Source organism: Amblyomma americanum, chromosome 6, assembly GCF_052857255.1.
Source record: "Amblyomma americanum isolate KBUSLIRL-KWMA chromosome 6, ASM5285725v1, whole genome shotgun sequence".
Lineage (NCBI taxonomy): Eukaryota > Metazoa > Arthropoda > Arachnida > Ixodida > Ixodidae > Amblyomma > Amblyomma americanum.
In genome coordinates, this window is record NC_135502.1 from 128,880,059 (window position 1) to 128,900,691 (window position 20,633).

At 47.6% G+C, this 20,633-nt stretch overlaps 2 protein-coding genes across 8 annotated transcripts in view; one reads left to right on the plus strand and one right to left on the minus strand.

Moving 5' to 3' along the window:
• Window positions 1-158: 158 nt before the first annotated feature.
• On the plus strand, window positions 159-1,764 carry LOC144094096 (pyruvate dehydrogenase protein X component-like). The gene has a single exon (XM_077627996.1). The coding sequence runs from the start codon at window positions 196-198 to the stop codon at window positions 1,603-1,605; it is 1,410 nt and encodes a 469-aa protein (XP_077484122.1). The 5' UTR covers window positions 159-195; the 3' UTR covers window positions 1,606-1,764.
• Window positions 1,751-20,633, minus strand: part of LOC144094097 (uncharacterized) — a 41,681-nt gene continuing 22,798 nt past the window's right edge. For all 7 annotated transcript variants that reach the window (XM_077628002.1, XM_077627999.1, XM_077628000.1 and 4 more), the window contains 2 exons: window positions 11,827-12,198; window positions 1,751-5,643 (listed from right to left, as the gene is read on the minus strand). In XM_077628002.1, the coding sequence (XP_077484128.1) occupies window positions 5,410-5,643; window positions 11,827-12,198 (606 nt within the window). In that variant the 3' untranslated portion in view covers window positions 1,751-5,409. The remainder of the gene's footprint in view (window positions 5,644-11,826; window positions 12,199-20,633) is intronic.

The window sequence follows — 20,633 nt, forward strand, 5'->3', positions numbered from 1 at the left end:
TAGTGCTTGTATGCACCTTGAAAAAACTTAAGTGCATATTAAAATAAAATAAAAATTATAAACCAAAAATTAAGCGTCATATAATGTAAGCAGGTGTATCAGTTTGTTTTCATTCAAACAAAACATCTACGCTGTGTTTGGCATCGATAGCTACAGTTATGCTTCGCGCCGCGACACTGTGCGGCTGCGGTCGATATGGCGCCCTTGACTATGGGGAAACCCTCCCGTCTCGTCCAAACATTTCGGTTGTTTGCCAAACTACGGTCATCGAGTCGCATATTCCTGTCTGCACATAATGTCCATCGCACAGCCTACCTCCTCGGTGTCAAAGGTATTGAGCTTCGGATGCCTGCGCTATCACCCACCATGACAGAAGGCACGATCATCAAATGGCTCAAGAACGAAGGGGACGCGGTCGAGCCCGGAGACGTTCTCTGTGAGATTCAAACTGACAAGGCTGTTGTCGCGTACGAGATTGAGGACTCGGGTATCCTCGCCAAAATACTCAAAGACGCAAACTCCGGTGTGCAGCCGCTGAACACTCTGATTGGGCTCATGGTCGAGGAAGGGCAGGACTGGAAGGACGTCGAAGTCCCCGCTGATGAGGAAAAAGCAGCGCCTTCTGCACCCGCCGCGACAAGCCCTGCGCCCGTTGCCCCTCAAATGAAACAAGTGGAGCAACCTACGGGAGTGCGTCCCAAAGCAACCATGGTTGGCCCTGCTGTCAAGCATCTGCTCGACACGTACGGACTGAAGCCAGAGGACGTGCCCGCCACGGGACCCCATAACGTACTGCTGAAAGCAGACGTTGCTCGCTATGTGGCGGCAAAAGGCGCCCCGAAGGCCGCCGCTGCTCCGACCGCCAAGCCTAGGCCGACGGCTGCGATGGAAGAGGAAAACGAATTCGAGGACGTACCGTTGACCAACATGCGACGAGCAATTGCCAAGCGGTTGACCCTGTCCAAGACGACAATCCCGCACAGTTACGTTAGCATTGTGTGCAACATCGACGAGACTTTAGAAACCCGAAAGAAGTACGCCGCCGAGGGCATCAAGGTCTCTGTGAACGACTTCTTCATCAAGGCGGCGGCGATGGCCCTGCATCGAGTTCCCGCCATGAACGTGACGTGGAAGAACGAAGGCGTCGAACTCTTGTCCGACATCGACATCTCCATCGCCGTGGCTACGGACACGGGTCTGATCACGCCCATTGTCAAAGGTGCGGACGCTTTGGGCATCGATGAAATCGCGACGACAGTGAAGGAACTTGCCGGCCGCGCCCGAGAGGGCAAACTTAATCCGCACGAGTTTGAAGGGGGCTGCTTCTCCATCTCGAACCTGGGCATGTTTGGCATTTCAAGCTTCAGTGCCGTGATCAATCCCCCGCAGGCGTCTATCCTGGCCATAGGAGGGTCCAGCCTTGTGCCTAGTTCCGATGGCATGCCACAACATGCCATGGCTGCCACCCTGTCGTACGATGCTCGGATTATCACCGAGGAAACTGCCGCCGAGTTTGTGAGAGCATTCAAGGACCACGTGGAACAACCGCTGAACATGTTGGGAATGCCAGTCATGAAACACTGTGAAGCTGCCCAAGAGCAATAGGCCGCAGACTTGAAGTTGCGCTGTACGCACATAAGGCAACCGTGCAGTTTCTGGATGCCATAGTATTTATTGACTGCTGAAGTGTGGCTTCAGTCCACACTGCTAGTCCTATGGGTGTGTAGTGCTAAAAATAAACATCCTCAGCTTTGATTGGCAAAACACTTAACATAATTTATTCAGCCAGCTACCGATGAAATATGAACAGGGGCAACCACTGAAACAACAACAAAACAGAATTGTGCACTGAATTTGTGCTAGAGAAGCCACCGGGGTCACTTGCTGTACATCACTTTGCACAGCAATGAAAATTCTAACATACACGAGAGCAAAAGAATGTGGCACAAAGTGTTGTATGCATGAATTCATGGTGCTAAAAACGTGATAAAGCTGTACAACCTTTGCAGAACGGTTTACATGTGCTCTTTTTTTTTCCAAGCACAAAAACACTTCCCTTCCAAAGCTAAGAATAGTTCAGAACAGTTGCCTTTTCACTTCGGGCTAAGGATGGCAACGGAATATCAGACTGCCCTGCACGGCTTCCACACCTGACAGCAAAATGACTGACAAGTTGAAGATATGAAAAAAAAAGGCAGCCATTTATGCAGTCCGGAAAAGGCGCGTCTGCAGTTGTATGCATGCGACCTATGTCCAGCAAACTTTTGCTGCTAGGTGTACACATGCATATGGACTACAAGTACACAAAACTCCACATGATGCAGTAGCAATGCCAACAAGGATTCGTCGCGCTTGCTACTTCCATAAAGACAGCCTAACACTTGCGCATGTCTGACTGGCATCTCTACTACAACGTTTCGATACTCCTTTTACCACAGGGAGACGGTACACAAGTTCAGTGCCAGCGGTCAGAGGAAATCTTACTTTTTCCCTAGGTAGTAAACATGTATGTTAGTCATTACACATCTAGACAATAAGTAAATGTTCATCAATGTGCAAACTCATTCTTTTCTATGCATCGCTGTTTAAGGCGATTAAAGCCCTGTGTAATGAAACCCAAATGTTTCAGTGCCAGCACACAAGTATCTCGTTTGGCCAAAGAGTAGTCAAGTGTAGAAAAACCTGCCACGTTTCACCACCACTCAAGCATGTGGTAACAGCGCTACATACAAAACTGATCTCGACTGTAGGCACGTGTCATAGGACTAGAAGTGTCTCAAGACGATTGTCAGTGGCTTTTCATAAGGCCGTGTCACAACCATGAGCAAGTGGTACTTAAATCGGTGCGGCAAAATGTAGAATGTGCAAGGCAGCAAGACAGTGACCTGAATGATGGCTCTACTTTGCCACCTGCATTGCACAGCAGCGTCAAGAATGCCTTGGCGCTTCCAAGGTGCGGGAAACTTGTAGCTCAACACAACATAACTGAGTGTTAAACACTCTACACAAGCACCATTCTGATCCGGGCTGGTCCACAGTAAGCATTCTGTTGTCTATGAGGAAGCACCAGCTACAGCGTGCTTATAATTGTACAGCTGTGCTTAAAAACTACAACGCTACTTTCAAATGAAACCTCATTTGAAGAAAAAGCAGCAAAATTATGCAGACTGACTAGGTCAAAAATTCTAGCTTGGCTTCACAGGGTTTTCTTTCGCAAAAACTGTGGCTAGAGCTTTTTGCCATGCATTGCGCCAATTAAGTTTCTTGATATTTTTAGCAATTCCAAGTAACCAGCACAATGTCTAAATGTCTATGACCCATGGCCAACAATAACTGCAAAGGTTTGCATGCAAAATGCGCAAGAAACACTTGCCACTTGTACAGCTTAGGTTACCGCTAAAGTGCAGTGACCCCTTTTTCCTCAAACTGAAGTGTGGTGTGTGGTAAACAACGAAAGAATATTCTCTGATGCTTGCATTATTACCTAAAGGTTACAAAGTCACTTGGGCAAATGGCAGCAAAATGAAGCAGTTAAACTCTGAGCAGCACGAGATTTCCTGCTGGTGCGGTTACCGTATATTGCCATGTATACAGAGCTTGGGGAGTCTGCCTACAATTGGAGTCGACCTATTTGTGGCGTCTAACGTCATTTCGGCCAGGGTGCAGGTAGCAAGCTGCTCATGCTGAAGCCTATTCCGGGAGGGACGCATGGAGCTCCTTGTGTAAAAAATAATAATAATTGTTCATTCGCGGCCAAATTGGTTCCTCTATGAATATTCGAAATGTGCACCATTTGCCCGTCTCGCTAACGCTGGTGGTTGCCTTTCCCGAGGAGAGGTAGACAGCATGACAGAAAACTTCCGTCTGAAACTACAAGACCATTGACTGTTCGGTTTACAGCTAATCAGCCAACCGCTTTTGCAAATATGGAAGGGAGGATGGGGCACCGTTTTGGAGGCAAACAGAGAGCAAAGGCGATCGTTAAGCGTTTCTTGCTTTGAGCTGCGCGTGCTGCAATGTCGTCTTGCAGAAAGTGGGAAGATGTACACGTTGGCTTATACTTGCAGTAAATGTATTTTTTAGTCAGCGACGGCTGTGAGTTGAGGGTTGACTTATACGCAGCAATATACGGTACATGGGAGAGTGAGTTTCATAGCACGCCAATTCCATTCTTTGAAAGGCACTGCTCTATATGTCGCAAATAGCTTCGCATTCCCCAATCATTTACTGTGACAAAAAATTCAACAAATGATGCTGACTGACGCAAAAACAACAGGAAGTTACCAGTGGTACCAGCCTACCAGACTGTTTTGAAATACAGCTATGCTGCATGAGTGACGACAAACACAGCCTTCCTGGCATGTACCACTGCCAGGCAATAAGGACAGCTTCCCACGTTCATTACAATGCTTTGCCTGGAAATAAGAAACCCTTGTCTCCAAATGAACAGTAACTTAAGCACACAGATGCAAGATTATAAACCAGTGAGTGAAAACCAACATGCAAGGCTAAGGAAAAATCAGCATGTGCATAAAGAAAAAGCCTAAACTGCCATAGTTTTGCAAGTAACACCACTCTGGTAAACAGCCATGAATGGCAACAACACACTGATAGCAATGTTTTTCCTAATTAAGAATACTTTGCATTTACAGACCAGGCAAACTGTGGAATCAAGTGCACACTGTGAGGTGGTCTGCAGGCACACAGTATGCAGCGAAACAAACCCACAGTGCAGGCGCAAATACAGGTACCCTTGTTACTACACGTTGCCTATCAGTTCCATCGCCTGTAATGTCACGGCAATTATGAAGAAAGTTCAACACAAGTGCTTTCTTGCATTCTGTGATATGCACTTCTCTTGCTTTTCCACAAACACACACAGCACACGGGAAGCTGCTCCAATCAGAGCCCTAGTCTCTGAACACAAATGACGCGAAACAAAAAAAACGGTCAACATACTGCTAGATGAGGAGGGGGCAGAATATACAAGAAAACTGCTAAAAACTGCACAAGCAATCAGCCAGGAGTCGTCGCAAGTGCACGCACACACACATAATGATAAATGTTCTTGCACATCGAACTGTTTCCAACAAAACAGAGAAAGAGATGAGACAAATATAACTAAAGAAACAACACCGCACACAAGCAGCAAGCGCACATTGTATCAAGCTAAAAAAAAAAATGTTCACAACAGTACGACCAGTGCCTAAGAGAGTATCGGCAATATCACAAACTTCTCAAACTCGACTACTGGTGGCTTGCAGAAAGGAAGAGTAGTAGCAACGCTAGCTGCATGCTGGCACCAACATGGACGTCCAGACAGTCGCGGCAAGCACGACATTGCGGTGGTGGCGTGGGTAAGGAGGGGGGGGCACTGCAGCGAACAGTCTACTACAAGGGAGGGGGCAGTCAGCACCACAGCTCCTGCTTGCACATGGGGCAGGTGCTGCGGTCCTTGAGACTGCGGCGCAGGCAGTCGCCATGGAACATGTGGCGGCACGGGGTGACACGCGCAAGGCTCATGCGCTGCAGGCACACGGGGCACACGTCATCCAGGCCCTTCAGCTCCTGGCGGGTGGCGAAGCGGAAGCGCCCCAGTCGTGCACGCTCCTGCAGCAGCACCTTCAGGTGCCGGTCCATAGCCTGCATGGGGGCAAGGGAGATGAGCACACAACACCACATCAATCACTTGGCTCATGTGAAGTTGACTTGGCCACTTTATCATCAAAGTACTATATCTAATTGAACATAATGCACGTGTTTTTCTCCTCACTTCATCAGTTTCAGTATGCATCTCGCGTTATATCCGGAAAAAAAGTACGAACATGGCATGAATATTTTACTCGCTGCTCCTCAGAATAACTAAGGACCTTCACCACCAGACTCATGAGCTGCTAGGACAGGGGTTCTCAAACTTGGCTCTGCGAGCACCCACACTGGCCTGTCTCCCTTACCGGTACACTTCTGGTGGGCGTGTGCAAAGCAGACACAGTACCTGGTTTGTTAAGACTCATTTCAGAGTGTTAGCTCTTCCACAATTTCGTGCAGTCGGTGTCTGTGCCGTCGGCAGCACAGACCATGGCAGCACGCCGAGACGCTGAGCGCTAGTAACGGTGCCGCATGTTTATGTTATATCGGGACAGCAGGTGGCAGTGGCTCGCCCGGCGAAACTGGCAGCGTGCCGGGCACTGCTGCGCCCATTTGCGCCAGTGCACAAATGTTTAGAACGCTAACAAGGTGGTGTGAAAGGGGCATGGCGCACAAGGCGACGCAAGTTACGTGCACTCGTGGGCACGGCAACTCGAAGTGTGGGCCGCACCGCCAAGCCCTGCCAACACAAAAAAGGAAGCGTGCATGTCTCATCAGGCGTTTTTTCAGGCGATTCAATGGCATCAGCGGCACTGGGGCGGAGTTTTGCTCCTGGCGAGCCAATTTGCACCTCAAAGCCAGTACAATCGGATGACCGAAAATTTGGATCCCTGATTTTTCGGACATGCTTGACTATTCAAATTTTTTCGCGGCGCCGTGACATGGCCCACAGAGCCAATGTATAAAAGCACCTGAAATCTCAGTCGCAACGCAACTGACTGCTCGATTTTTCGGGCCTCTTTCACACTCACTGCCAATGCCTAAGCTGCCATATAATGTGTAAATAGAATCTCGCTAACTGCGACCGACTGCAGGAGATATCAAAAACTTGATCAAACAAATGAAATTCAAGCTGAAAGGGAGCCTCTTAAATGGCAGGGCTGATATTTTCTGCGAGTTGGCACATTGCACCCGCGTGGTTTCGAATTCGTACCGTTCTTGCATGTCATCCGCCGCATAAGCTTGAACAGTAGTCACAGTTTGCAGAACTCATATATCCCAAGTCTTTCACCCCGAATACAGGAAAAGGTGGCAACAAAACGCGTGGGAGCCATATGGCTTCACGGAGACGGCGAGTGCACAAGAAATTGGTGGTGCATTTCAAAGCGAGAACAGAAAACTGGGCATGTTGGAAACGATTCATCTTAAAGCAGCGCGATACACAGGATGAAGTGGAAGAAACAAGAGACGACACAAGCACTGTAGCGAAGTCAGCATACCCACGGCAAAATGCACCGCAACCCTGACTTTTCTGTTGTAAAACAGTTAACAACTGGCGTTTTGATTACAGGCAAGGTGCCTGTCATTATATGCAAGCCACCGCACACTGCCGGTTACGTTGCCGATTTTGGCTCTAGTCAGTAGGCCTAATTACGAAGGCCAACGCCCGTGGAGCGCTTGCTTTGGCTATTTACCGGTTCATATCGTTTCGCCATTTTTTGTCGTTCCGGGCCCTTCGTAGTACGGGCGCAGCATAGCTCCCGCAGCGGTGGGTTCGCTTTCACGTCTGGACTTTGTACGTCCCAACCCGTGCGTTCGTCGGCAACGTGCCAAAGGCAATACAGTCACCGTACACCGAACTCGTGAAAGCAGTCGCCGCCAGTCATGCGTGTACACGACGCATGGCTAAATTTGGGCATGAAGAGCTTCAGAGAGAAGTAATTTAATTCGAGGAAGTAATTTAGAAGCTTCAGAATGTGCACATAACTGACCACTTCCTTCGGTATATTGGAAATAACAAATAAGTTAGTGATTTCTTTGCTGAAATTTGATTTTTTGGATAGCCCGATTTTTCGAAAATTACGCGGCCCCTAGAGTCCGAAAAATCAGTTGTCAACTGCATCTGTCAAAATTAGGGAAGAAAAAGAGACAAATAAAATGCCGAAGCGGGGAGCAGCAGTCTGCCAATGAAAGCTGGACGAGGCGTCATGTGATTCTGCGTGCAGCCCAGCAAGTCGAATGCGGGGGTGAAGCGGGGAGCAGCAGTCCGCCAATGAAAGCTGGACGAGGCGTCATGTGATTCTGCGTGCAGCCCAGCAAGTCAAATGCGAGGGAACGTTTGTCTTGTGACTAGTTTTATGTGTTCTCTTGGGGTGGCAGTCTGAGCATGAGCAAGAGATGGACACCGAATAAAAAAACTGATCGCCGAAAGGAGGGAAAAAAATACTTACAAAAGTGAATGAAACTAGAGAAAAAGGCACATAAGGTACATTCACAAACAACACAGACCCATTGCGGAGCTTGTGAAGACCGATTATGAGATAGGGGTTCCTTGGCACATATTGAAAGCTGTTGGGGTTCCTTGGGGCAAAAAAGTTTGAGAACCCCTGTGTTAGGAGACGCCAGCTTTTCAATGACTTTGGGGCCGCGCAGAGAGCCAGTGGACAAGCAGATAGTTCAAGGTTTACCCCAAACGACTCAGCCTATGAGGAACGCCATACCCAGACGGCCAACAATGTCCAACGGACGTCTGATTAAGGTCCGTACATCCAAAGCCGAACATCCGAAGTAAGAACGAAGCAGATCCGAAAGCAGACATCCAAATCTGGATGTCCGATGGTCTTACGAGGGGCATTCTACTTAGGACCGATTTTGAAAACAGGCAGAATGAAAAAATCACTTTCCCATTCGGCAGTAAAAAGGTATATTTCGTGTCTGGTTGTTGGAGGCGGGGAGGGCTAGAGAGCTGCCCATTGAGGACTCTTTAGAAGCTCAAATTAGCTCGGCGACCTCTAGTCTTATTTCTTGTGCTTTGCAACACTGATGCTACTGAAAAACTTATCCATATTGCAGGCTGTAAGAGCAGCACATGGTATTGTGTCTGCACTCTGTTCTTTAGCACAGCTGCTTAAACACAGGCGCCGCATTAACTTCGTATTTGGCACGATCATGGTGGCCCGTACATCTAAGCGAGCAACCTTTCAGAGGGAGAGTCCTTCTACAAAAGAATCTATGCGGAGCTCCGCATGTGCATTGAATCCATCGCATGGACATAACCTTCCCAGCGGTCTAACTCGCTGTGAGGAGGTTGCACTGAGAATACGAGTGGGTGCAGTACTGTATCCTGGACATCACAGGCCCCTCCACTAACGTGTCCTTCCTGCCCCATTCCAGCCAAGGAGGCAGTGCTTAGCCATTTTTTGACAGCATGACCCAGACTTAGTGTAACCCGCGACTGACTACGCAGACACAGCTACCACCCAAACCGCCAGCCAGATGCACACATGTGGACACATGCACCTCACATCGAGCCTTAATGCGTGCCGAGAGGTTAATTTGAGCAATGAACAAAAAGCGAGCTTCAAACAACGTGAACGACTGATTTTGGTATAGTGCCCCAGTATTCTAGAGCACATTCATTTTGGTCCATCATGTTTGCTTATATTTATCAGATTCTTGCTAGACTTGAATCGACTTGAATCTTGAATCCAGTATTGCTTCTAACCGAAAAGAAATGCCTTCTAGTGATAACGAACGTTAAACTACAATTTCAAACGCTTTAGAAGCTACTTACACACTTTTTTTTATTTTCTTCTTGATTGCAAAAGAGAAGACCGGCTTAAAAGCCAAAACTTGCCAAAGCCGATCACAAGCCACACTGAAGTAAACAACGAATATGGCTGGCGTTCTTTGTGGCTGTGTACTTGCGAGCTCGACTTGTCGATTTTTTTTCTGTCGTCAAGCGCAGTTCCCGAGATTGACAAATAAGTGTCTCATGTAACTGTAGGTGACATCTGTTTCATGCAAAGAACATTCTACAGGAAAAGAAAGGAGCAATTCGCCATTAAGCGTCATTGTATTCTGAAGTTGGGCAGTGGAACATTTCTTGTGAGTGGTTACTGAAGGGAAGCAAATGTGTGAAAATGCACCCCCGGGTGGTCAAGTAACACCAGTGATTGAAAAAAAAAACTTGGAAGTTAGAAAAAGTTTCCTTGCGTCGCATCGGCGTCTTACGCCCATGCACCTAGCCTGTACTGCAGAACTCAACTGGAATGCGCGAAACGCAGCGATAGGTGAGTGCATTTGTCTGAAGCACTCGAGCAGTGCTCTACGAAGGAAAGAAAGCGAATTTTTAGAACAGATACTGAATTTCAGAAGCATTCGCACTGAAGTACAGCCTCATAGGAACGCAACCTCGTGCAGAAACAAGCACTTTATCCTTATGCTGCGTAAAATTTCATCCGCTCTGCATGCCACCGCTCGAGAGTTTTAGACAAACGTGCTCACCTCTGTGTACGTGGACAGACTGCGTTTGCTGTGATTTTGTCCTTTGCTGTATATGTATATTGTGTGTTGTGTTTTCCGCTTCGGAAGCAGCCCTCTCGTACAGTAAATGATATTTTTGTAGCACCTATTGGTAGTTATTTTTGCTCTTAATGACAATAGTTGCCTGCCGAGGACCTGTGGCAGAAAAGCATGCAGAAACCGCTTGAATAACCTGGATATGCATGCTACCGTGTGATTGTTCGAGAAATGTCCGTACATCCACATTCAGACATCCGTCGCATGAACTACACATGGTCAGCGGTTTTGCATCAGATCGTCTGACGGACGTCCCGTGGTTGACTTTGGGTAAAAAATGGGTGTTCCGACAGATATCCCAAAGTCCGAAGCGGGATAACCGTTGGACGTCAATGGCCGTGGGGGTAGTGGTGGGCTCCTGGTAACTTTGACCACTTGGGGTCCTTTAGCGTGCATCGACATCGCACAGTACATGGGCCTCGCCTTTCGCCTCCATTGAAATGCAACTGCCACAGCCTGGATTGAACCCATGCCTTTTGGGTCAGCAGCCGAGCACCATAACCGCTCAGCCACCGCAGCAGCTCACTGGCAAAGAAGAGGGTGGCTATGAATTTGGAATGAGGATGTCAAGGCTGTTCAGAAATAGAAGGTAAAAGAGTAAGGAAAGTAAAGAAGGTCAAACAGCACAGCACTGGGCACTGCAAAATGCAAAGCAGCGGTGGTACAGCGATGATGTCGGCCACTGCCACATGGGAAACTGAGTGCGTTACTGTGTTGGGAGCTTTGCTGCGGTCGACAATGTCGCGCGCACTAAATTTCTCAAGTGTTACCTCACAATAACCGTATTTACTCACATAATTCGTACACTTTTTATCTCTTAAAACTAAAGATTCAAAAATGGGGTGCACAAATTATGCCAAATTTCGCGAACACATCCTAAAGAAACTCTACGAATGAAAAACTGTGCAACATATGCTGTATATTTAGGTCTAAACGCCAACCTTCCCTATTCGCACCTCTCGCTGGCCAAAAATATGGATACAATCAATAAGCCAGGAGTTGGGGCAAATGGGGATAAAAGGTGATAAAACAACACTCTCGCGTGTGGCGCGGCTGAAACTCTTTATTAACGGAAAGTTTCTCAAAAACTATGCAATTCCCAGACTCCAAACTTCACTTGTCGGTGGAAAAGAACCTCGCAAATCCGAACATGACAAAATTGAAAGATTGATAATTTTCGCAAATTCTTGGAAAATTTTCGGCTTTTAAAACCCACGTCCCCTATTAAAATTAATGTTTTTGTCATTTTTGAACTGTGTTCTCTTCATAGCAGTACAAATAGGATAAACCTCTCATGTAACTTAAAGGCCATAAAACAATGCAGTCATTAATCAACGAGTCTTCATAAAGGAGAAGCGTGGGGTGCAAGGAAATGTTGTAAGAGTACAGTAAAAGCTCATTAATAAGATCTCCAAGGGACCTTAAAAAATGTTAGAATCATTGTCAAATTGTCGCTTTTTCGTTCCAGTGCTGTATGTGCTTCTGGTATGTGTACGACGGTGCATGGAGGCTCGTGTAAGTGGGAGATGCATTTTTGCCGGTAAGTGAACTTCCGCATCCACCAGAACGGGGGGGAGGCGTCACACACAACGGCTTTTTTGCCGAAGGAGGACTACACTGTCAAAGCAGTAATAAACAAGCAGAGAGGAGGCGCACCTTCAGCCCCAGGTAGACGTTGAAGTAGCTGGCCAGCAAGCAGAGGCCCCACGCTCCGCCACGCACGCCATCACCACCCCAAAAGGAGACGGCCACCACCAGGAGCAGGGTGGCCAGGGAGGAGGCCAGGCGGCTGAGGACGGGTGCCCACAGAGGCTCCAGGTTCTCCAAGGACTCCAGCTGCAGCCAGCCCAGCACCGAGGGCAGCCGCTCCTGGCAGGCGCGCTCTGTGAGCGCAAAGTAGGCGGCTGTGAGCGCCAGGTATGGCCAGCTGGGGCTGAAGTGCTCCAGTCCTTGCTCCAGGCCAAACACCAGCAGCATGAACACACCCGTGATGACAAAGGTCACCCCTTTGGTCAGGTCCAGCACCACCTGCGAGAGAGAGAGATGCAGAGAACATGTATTATTCTATGTTCGTCATCTTCATCAGCCTGACTACACCCACTACACGAAAAAGGCCCCTCCCATATCTCTCCAATTAATCCTGTCTTGTGCCAGCTGCAGCCACTCTATCCCCGCAAACTTCTCAATTTCATCGGCCCACCTAATTTTCTGCCGCCCCCTGCTATGCTTTCCTACCTTTGGAGTCCTGTCAGTTACCGTTAATGACCATCGGTTATCTTGTCTTCACATTACATGCCCTGCACAAGCTCATTTCTTCTTCTCAATTTCAACTAAGATGTCATAAGCCCACGTTTGTTCCCCGACCCACTCTGCTCTCTTCCTGTCTCTTAATGCTACACCATTTTTCTCTGACCCATTCTGCTCTCCTCCTGGCATTTAACGTAACACTAATCATATTCCTTTCCACAGCTTGCTGCGTTAGCTTCATTCACATAGGAGGTTGTGGCCAAGTACTACACCACGGTGGCCAAATCCTGTTCTGGTGAGGGGGTGAGTTATCGATTCCGGTCACCGAGATCAGGCCGCACCCCAGGACTGGTTATGCAACTCCATCGACCTGCATTTCTTTTTTTATTATCCGTGCAGAATTGCGCGGCACAGGGATTTGAACCATGGTTTTCTTGCACACGAAACGGGTGCTCTACTTATACGGCATCGCTGCTTTATTATAGGAGTCCTCAATCTTTTAACCCCAGGGTACCCCCATGGCTTTCAAAAGGTGCCAGGGAACCCCACATCTCCTGGCTTCTGTGCCTTCCTGCCTAACATGAATGTAAAAATTGAGCATGCAGGTGCAGAGGCTCTGAAAATATGCCCAAATTCAGTTAATAATGCCGCTGTACAAGAGGTATTCATGTGGCGTCACTGACACCATTTGTTGTACAGCGCACAGCTTGAGCGGTGCAGGCAGGAGCAAGTAGCAATAAGGTAATGAGTTATGTGCACAGCCTTTTGCCGTGCTCCATGTACAATGAGATGGTGGCCATCGTGACTTTGCCTGCATACTCATAGAATGAAAGAGACTGCTACACGCAAGTCAAGAATGGTCAGTCCCAAAGTAAGGTTGGTAAAGGAAAGTTGAAGCTTGAGGAACAAGTAGATTTAGATGCTTGGGAACCCAAACGACTCTTCACAGAAGCCAAGGGTTCTGAAGAACTGAGTTTGCGAACCCTTGCATTGCATTACAGGCTGGGCAGAGAAAGGGTCGCAACAGGTGACAGTGACAGATGAGAGCGGATGGGCACGAATCTGTTAGAAAGTCGGCTACTAGTGAGCTAATTCAGCTGAACAAAAGGCTACAATACGTCCAGGTGGCATACCAAGTGTATTTAGAAAGGAAGCACAACAAGTGATGCCAAGATGCAAGTATCAAAGTGCCTGTAAAATGCGTTTTGTTGAACATAAACACTTTCCTGTCAACAAGTCTTTCTCTCACTCTCAGCACAGCTGGCTTAGGACAGAAAATTGGGCGAGTTGAATCTATTGCATAATTCCACAGAGCGAAAGACGAAGATGAAAAGAACGTGTTTGAATTGCAAAATGATTCAAATATTTTTATAATTTGGCACTGAAGTGTGAAAGTTATAGCTCAAATACTTTTTGAGCTAGAAACTTTTTCTTTACGCTCCTTGAAAAGGCCAATTTCAGTGTGTCCTCGATATGATTTTTATAGTTTGACAAAAAAAAATGGAAGTATTATGTTATGTGCCAAAATAAAGCTTGATAAGCGTGCTTTTTAAAAATACAAATTGTAACTAATATCATTTCAGGAAAAACCGAGGAAAATTATACAACACGAGTATTATACAAATACAACAGGCCAACGTTCCGGGCTCTGTTTGTGCCTTTCCAGTGTCCAAACCAAAATCCCATCGTCAGAGGCCCTGATACTATGCATCAAAAATATCTGCTGCCGATGCAGCAGAATCAAGCGTGCACCATCCCCCTCTCGGCGCCATGCTTGGAGCGGCCTACGTCGTAACCTCCGATTCAAAGGCGTTGCAAAAATTCGCGCCTTGTGGGGAAATTGCAATCTACACAGAAAAATGAAACTAGTTTCTGAACAAACCTGATGGCACCGCATCATCGTAGAGACTTCATGTGTTTCATAGCAGCGCTCTGCGCGCACAAGCGTACCGGAAACCAAAAGCGAAACTAATAGGCCAACGTTCCGAGCTCTGTTTCCGTAGTTTTGAGCATCTGAACCAAAATGCGATGTCATCGTCAGAGACCCTGCTACTCGATGTATTGAAGATATATGCTGCCGATGCAGTAGAATCGCATGGAGCAGGGTTTTTGCGAGTGCGCACCGTCGCCACGCTGGCAGCGCCCTACGCGGTAGCCTCCGCTTCAAGACATTTCAAAAATTCGTGCCTCATGAGAAAATAGCAGTCTATGCAGAAAACGAAACTATAGTCTCTGAAGAACAAAGTAGATGGTGCAGCATCACTGTAGCGGCTCCATAGGAGCGCTCCACTTGGCAGAAATGGGCCGGGAACAAGAAAATAAACAAACAGGTCAACATTCCAAGCCCTGGTTGTGCAGTTTCAGCTTCGGAAACAAAATCTGACGATGCAACATCGTAGTCAGAGTCCCTGATGTTCTATGCATCAAAAATAAATTCTGTAGACGCAGCAGAATTGCATGCAACGGGGTTGGGTTGTTTCGAGTGCACGCCGTTCCCAACTTTGACGTCTTGCTCGGAGCGTTCTATGCCGCACCCTCAAGTTCAGGAGAGCTTCAAAAATTACCATCTTAAGGCAAAAATACAAGTTACGCAGGAAATGAAAGTTCAGTGTGCGAACAACAACCCAGATGACCCAGCAAGTCCGTAATGGCCGCAGGCACGCTGTCATAGCAGTTAGAATTTTTCGATCACTGGTGACCGAAGCCTAGTGGCGTGGTAACGAAAGAGTTAAGCAAGTAAGTGCTGTCCGCCATAACAGATTTGCATGAATGTATTTCCCGTGCTTCAGAACGCAGATTTTGTTCATTTTTTATTATACAATTTTCAGGGGTCATTCCACGCCAAATGTCCCAGATGTTGTGCACTCGACCATATACAATTTGTTCAAAAAAATTCATGGAAACTTATCCTAACATGCGTAATCAAAACTTGAAATATTTTTGCCAAAATAAATTTATTAGTGAGGTGAGGGCAGTTTGAGCATATAGAAAAGGCGAGAAGCCATCTTGTCTTTCTGGATGCCTAGTACCTATAACAAATGTTACAGGTGATGAAACTGCGTACATCGAAGTAAAAAAAAATTATGAAGTTGCAAAAGGTGCGTCTTGAGCCATAAACACTCGTTAATTTCGCCCTGAGAAGGCCCATGTAAAAGTACGAGAAATAGCGGGGTACGTAGAACAGTTTATAGCCTTTCATTTCTGAAATTTTTGTCAAGGTAATTTTTGTTTAAAGGAAAAAAAAAATTCTTGAAGTTGAGCTCTCGCACCGCAAGTTGTGTCGTCTCTTAAAGGGGCTGGCTCTGAAAGGGGCTCTATAGTGTTGCAGCATGCCTGGGATTAAAGTACGCTGCTTCACGAATATTGTCTGGCAAGTATTTGTTTAGTGCACTTTGTAGAAGCTGGGTTATCTGTAGTCAAAATTTGAATTTCAGAATGTTCGCGCCTCTCCCTCTCTCGCCACTTTTTGCATGCTGGAAGGTCAGCGCTCCTCCGCCAGCCCCACTTCCGGCAGCGGAGCTTCCCGACCCGCCGGAGCTACGCGGCTTATTGGCCGCGGCCATGGTTGCTGCCTGATGTCTGAAAGAATGTAACCAATAGCCATCTCTCAACCTACGCAGGTGCGAGCATGAAAACGTCGCTGGGAAGGGCCCGCCAAGTTTTGCGCGTGATTATGGGTTCTCTGCTACATGTAGAAGTGTACTGCTTGGCTCAGGTGTTCATGACAACACAATGCAGTGATTGAGCGAGTTGATGTGCTCTCCTCAGAAGGTGTTTCAGAGCTTCTATAACGCCTCTTCAGCGTAGAGCATGACACCTGGCATGGAAGAACACTTATGGCCAATAGCGGGTTACAGAGAACGGTTTATTGCCATTCAATTCTGAAATTTTTATCGAGGTAATTTTTGTTTAAAGCGAGAAAAGAATTTTTGAAGTTCAGCTTTCGCGCCACAAGTTGCGTCGTCTGTTAACGCCTCTTCACCGCAGAACACGGCACCTGGCATGGCGCAACACCTATGGCCAGATAACGACTGCAGTTTGCCATCGCTCAGTGTCGTCCATATTTAGGGCTGGAGCTAAAGAAGATATCGCGTGACATTCGGCGAGTGGTATCCAATAAGCCAGAAAGTTCTGCTTTTGATGTTCAAATAGACCCGCTTTGGTGCGGGGCAGCCAAGAGAAGAAAAAAAAGGGCATTCAGCGTGCTGTCTCGCATGGACCACGAGGAGCGATAACCAGTTGGCATGGCAGGCGTATCACAAGTGCTTTATTTATATCTGAATAAGATCACTGAGAGCACGCGCCTTGGAGCGCACGTAGAGGTGCGAAGTGCACACCGCTGCGGCGAGTAACGCGAGATGCGCTGGCGGTGAACGCAGCCTGCTCGCCCGTAGGCGTGTCGCTCGCATGAAGGTGCTTCATCAACATAGTGGCTCATCTACAGTTGTCGCTGGAGTATTAATGCAGGAATTGCACTGATTAAAAAATACAACCAAGGCCTCACATCGGAGACAACCGGGCATGAGCCACTGATGACCAAAAGGTTCAGGTACCATGTGGTGCTGCTGCATCGCAGAGTGTTTCAACACCAGATCATTCTGGTCATTTCCAGATAGGCGTCTCACAAGCTGTTATGCTGGTGCTTACGTCTGTCATGGAGCTGACAAGAATGGCTGACTGCGACAGAACCACACCGAACTAGCTCACTTGGGGATGTGCCGCCCCTGCAGCGTTAAGAAGGTCTTTTCCCACGAATACCTGTTTGACACTCAACGTTCCCATGCTTGCCTGCGGTGCAAACCTTAATTAAGAACAAGAATTCTACATTTCGCCTGGCCACAGTGTAGGCTCTGCAGTGCTCTGTGGTGAAGAGGCGTTAGGAGACAACGCAACTTGTGGCACGAGAGCTCAACTTCAAACATTTTTTTCTCGCTTTAAACAAAAATTACCCCGACAAAATTTCGGAAAAGAAAGGCAATAAACTGTTCTACGTACCCTGCTATTGCTTGTATTTTTACTTGGACCACCTCAGGGTGAAATTAACGAGTGTTTATGGCTCAAAAAACACTTTTTTCAACTTTAGTATTTTTTAGTTCAATGTACAAAGTATCATTACCTGTAAATTTGTTACAGGTACTTAGACACCTAGAAAAACAATACGGCTATTTCCAAATTTCCGAGAGCAAGCTGATATTTAAAACAAAAAATGGCAAAAATCGTATTTTCATACTTTTTTTATTTTTTAAAAACATTTATGCCTAATATAGCTGCATGCTCCGAATTATATCAAAAGGCATTATCTGTGCAAATGTCAATGAAAAAACTGGTGAAGTGTTTTCTAAAGATTTGAATTTTTATTAATTATTTAGCAGTGCCTGGTTTCCTGCCTTTTCTAAATGTCCAACTGCCCTCACCTCACGAATAAATTTCTGTAGTGAGAGCTACACTGGACCACCAGTTGAGCATTTCGCGGTGGCCTGGGAGATGCCAGTTGTGCGCATGCACCGTTACCGCGGCAACCGGAGAGGAGCAGCAGATGCAGCGTGCTTCGCCGTCGCCCACTCCACCGTCGGAACGAAGCGCACCGCGTTCTTCATCGCAGCCTCGCCGCGCACCGCTCTATCACCCGAACCGCGCGTCGCATGCGCAGCATTGTGTATAAAAGGCGGAGATGTACTGGGCGTCTGTATTATTTGACATGCATGCAGAGAGAGTCCAGCCGCTGCTAAACGGCGGTATAGACAAGAGAAGGTGAACTCTTCTGATCCTGAGTTTGTCGCCTCGCAGTTGGCTGCTCAACAAAGAGAATGAGCGTCAGATGGCGAAGAGAGCAGCGGAGACGCCCATACAGAGAGAGGAACAGCTTGCCAAACGGAGATGCCAGACTGCTGTGCATAATAGACGGCGCATAGACGGCGCATAGCCGCAGAGATGGAGCCCAATGTCTCTCATTGCTAAACCTACAGTGACCAGAACAAGCTTAGCCAGGTGAACGTACCTCTCGCTACGTATATCCTGGCATAGCCGAGCTAAGCCACTGCCATTTTTTTGGCAAAAATATTTCAGGCTTTGGTTACGTACATTAGGAAAAGTTTCCATGAATTTTTTTCAACAAATTGGAGATGGTCGAGCGCAACGTCTGGGACGTTTGGCGTGGTATGACCCTCAGGAGATTCCGTGAGATTTGGATCATCGAGATTTACCGTACGATTAAAATCATGCCGTGTGCTGTGCTTTCCTTGGTCTTACAGAGTACTGGCTTTTCAGGTTTATGTATTGAAAAGAGAGAAATCGCTTCTGCTCGCTAAGCTCACACGATCTGCGTGGAAATACTAAAAGCACAATCCACACTCTGATGCATGTCTAGCTGCTTTAAAAACTCTGCACCTGTATCAGCCTGCAAAGTACTCAACAAAAAGCAAGAGGAAAGTATCAGCTGCACTTTTCACAAGGTAGGCTGGTCATAGCACCTTTTCTCAGCAATTCCAACCTTCATTTAACCACTCAAGGCACCTCGCATGGATACATGGTGCACAAAAAGCGAGACTAGTTTGCCCTGAAGTTTTCACATCTGGCTTCACAGCCTTCAATTCTTCCTTGCTCTTTACACCTGTGAAAAGAAGTTCTCACCCATGTGCTTTTGAAGACAAATAGGGAAAAATTTACTTTTCCCATCTTTACTCCTTTCAGGTGACATTTTTTGTTTCAGCAGGGGGTGGGACTGCACAAAGTCATTTTGAAGCAAGTAAAATCGTGTTTTGGAGCAATATGGCTCAGGAAAATTTGCATATTGGAGCAGTTAGGCATAGCCAAAATTGCACTTTGGAGATAATAGACGAGCAATTCAAGCAATTTGAAGCTAATAGACGTTAACTGCCTGCGACATTCAGTGTGACCACGGACGCGTTGTCCTGCGCACCGGACTTCGCCTGGAACAGCGAACACACGGTGCCGCAGCACTGGCCCTTATACAAGTATATATGGCACCGTATTTACTCGAATCTAGGCCGGCCACGATTCTAAGCAGAGACCCGAAAGTTGAAGGCCACAGAAAAAAAAAACTTACCTCGATTGTAGGCCGGCCGAAAAAACAACACTGTTTATACCTCATTATCACAATTATTTTTATGACGCGACACGACTGTTCTTACGTCGCCGCGCACGTGAAAGTGCGTGGCGCGAAACGACTGCACCATGTGTCTGCGCATAGGCGACTTGGTGTAGAGAGAGGAACTCGAGTGAGACACAGCGGGAAGCATCGTGCCTGCATGCTCTGCCGAAGCGTGATTGATGGCCCCGAGAGGGACCGTTGAAAAAAAAAACCTGCCAAAGGAGCTTTGAGAGAAGAGGAGGAGGAGAGACGGCGTTGGGCGAGGAGACATATGCAACGCCAGCCCGGGATCAGCCCCCGCTCATTCGTCATCATCATCGCTGACTTCTTTATCGCTGGCCTCCTCGAACAGTGCACTATCTTCACTGCCATCAAGTGCATTAGAGATGCAGCACTTGCGGAATGAGCGTGCAACCAAGCTTTCTGGGATGTCATCCCAGGCTGCAGCTATCCAAGTGGCTACAACTCCCAGTGAGGCGCGCTTTATTCGACCTGTTGGTGTAAGCTCGCGCCGCTCTTCACTAAGCCAGTCCACGTAGTACTTGCGCAGCCGATCCTTGAAAGGCTTATTGAGGCACACATCAAGAGGCTGCAGCTGGCCTGTCATGCCGCCGGGTATGATGGCGACGTCGGTACCGGCTTCGGAAAGCGCAGCTTTTACGCCGTCAGTGAGGTGTCCACGGTAAGAGTCCAGGATGAGGAGGGAACGTTTGGCCAAGAGGGCCCCTGGACGGCGTTGGGCGAGGAGACATATGCAACGCCAGCCCGGGATCAGCCCCCGCTCATTCGTCATCATCATCGCTGACTTCTTTATCGCTGGCCTCCTCGAACAGTGCACTATCTTCACTGCCATCAAGTGCATTAGAGATGCAGCACTTGCGGAATGAGCGTGCAACCAAGCTTTCTGGGATGTCATCCCAGGCTGCAGCTATCCAAGTGGCTACAACTCCCAGTGAGGCGCGCTTTATTCGACCTGTTGGTGTAAGCTCGAGCCGCTCTTCACTAAGCCAGTCCACGTAGTACTTGCGCAGCCGATCCTTGAAAGGCTTATTGAGGCACACATCAAGAGGCTGCAGCTGGCCTGTCATGCCGCCGGGTATGATGG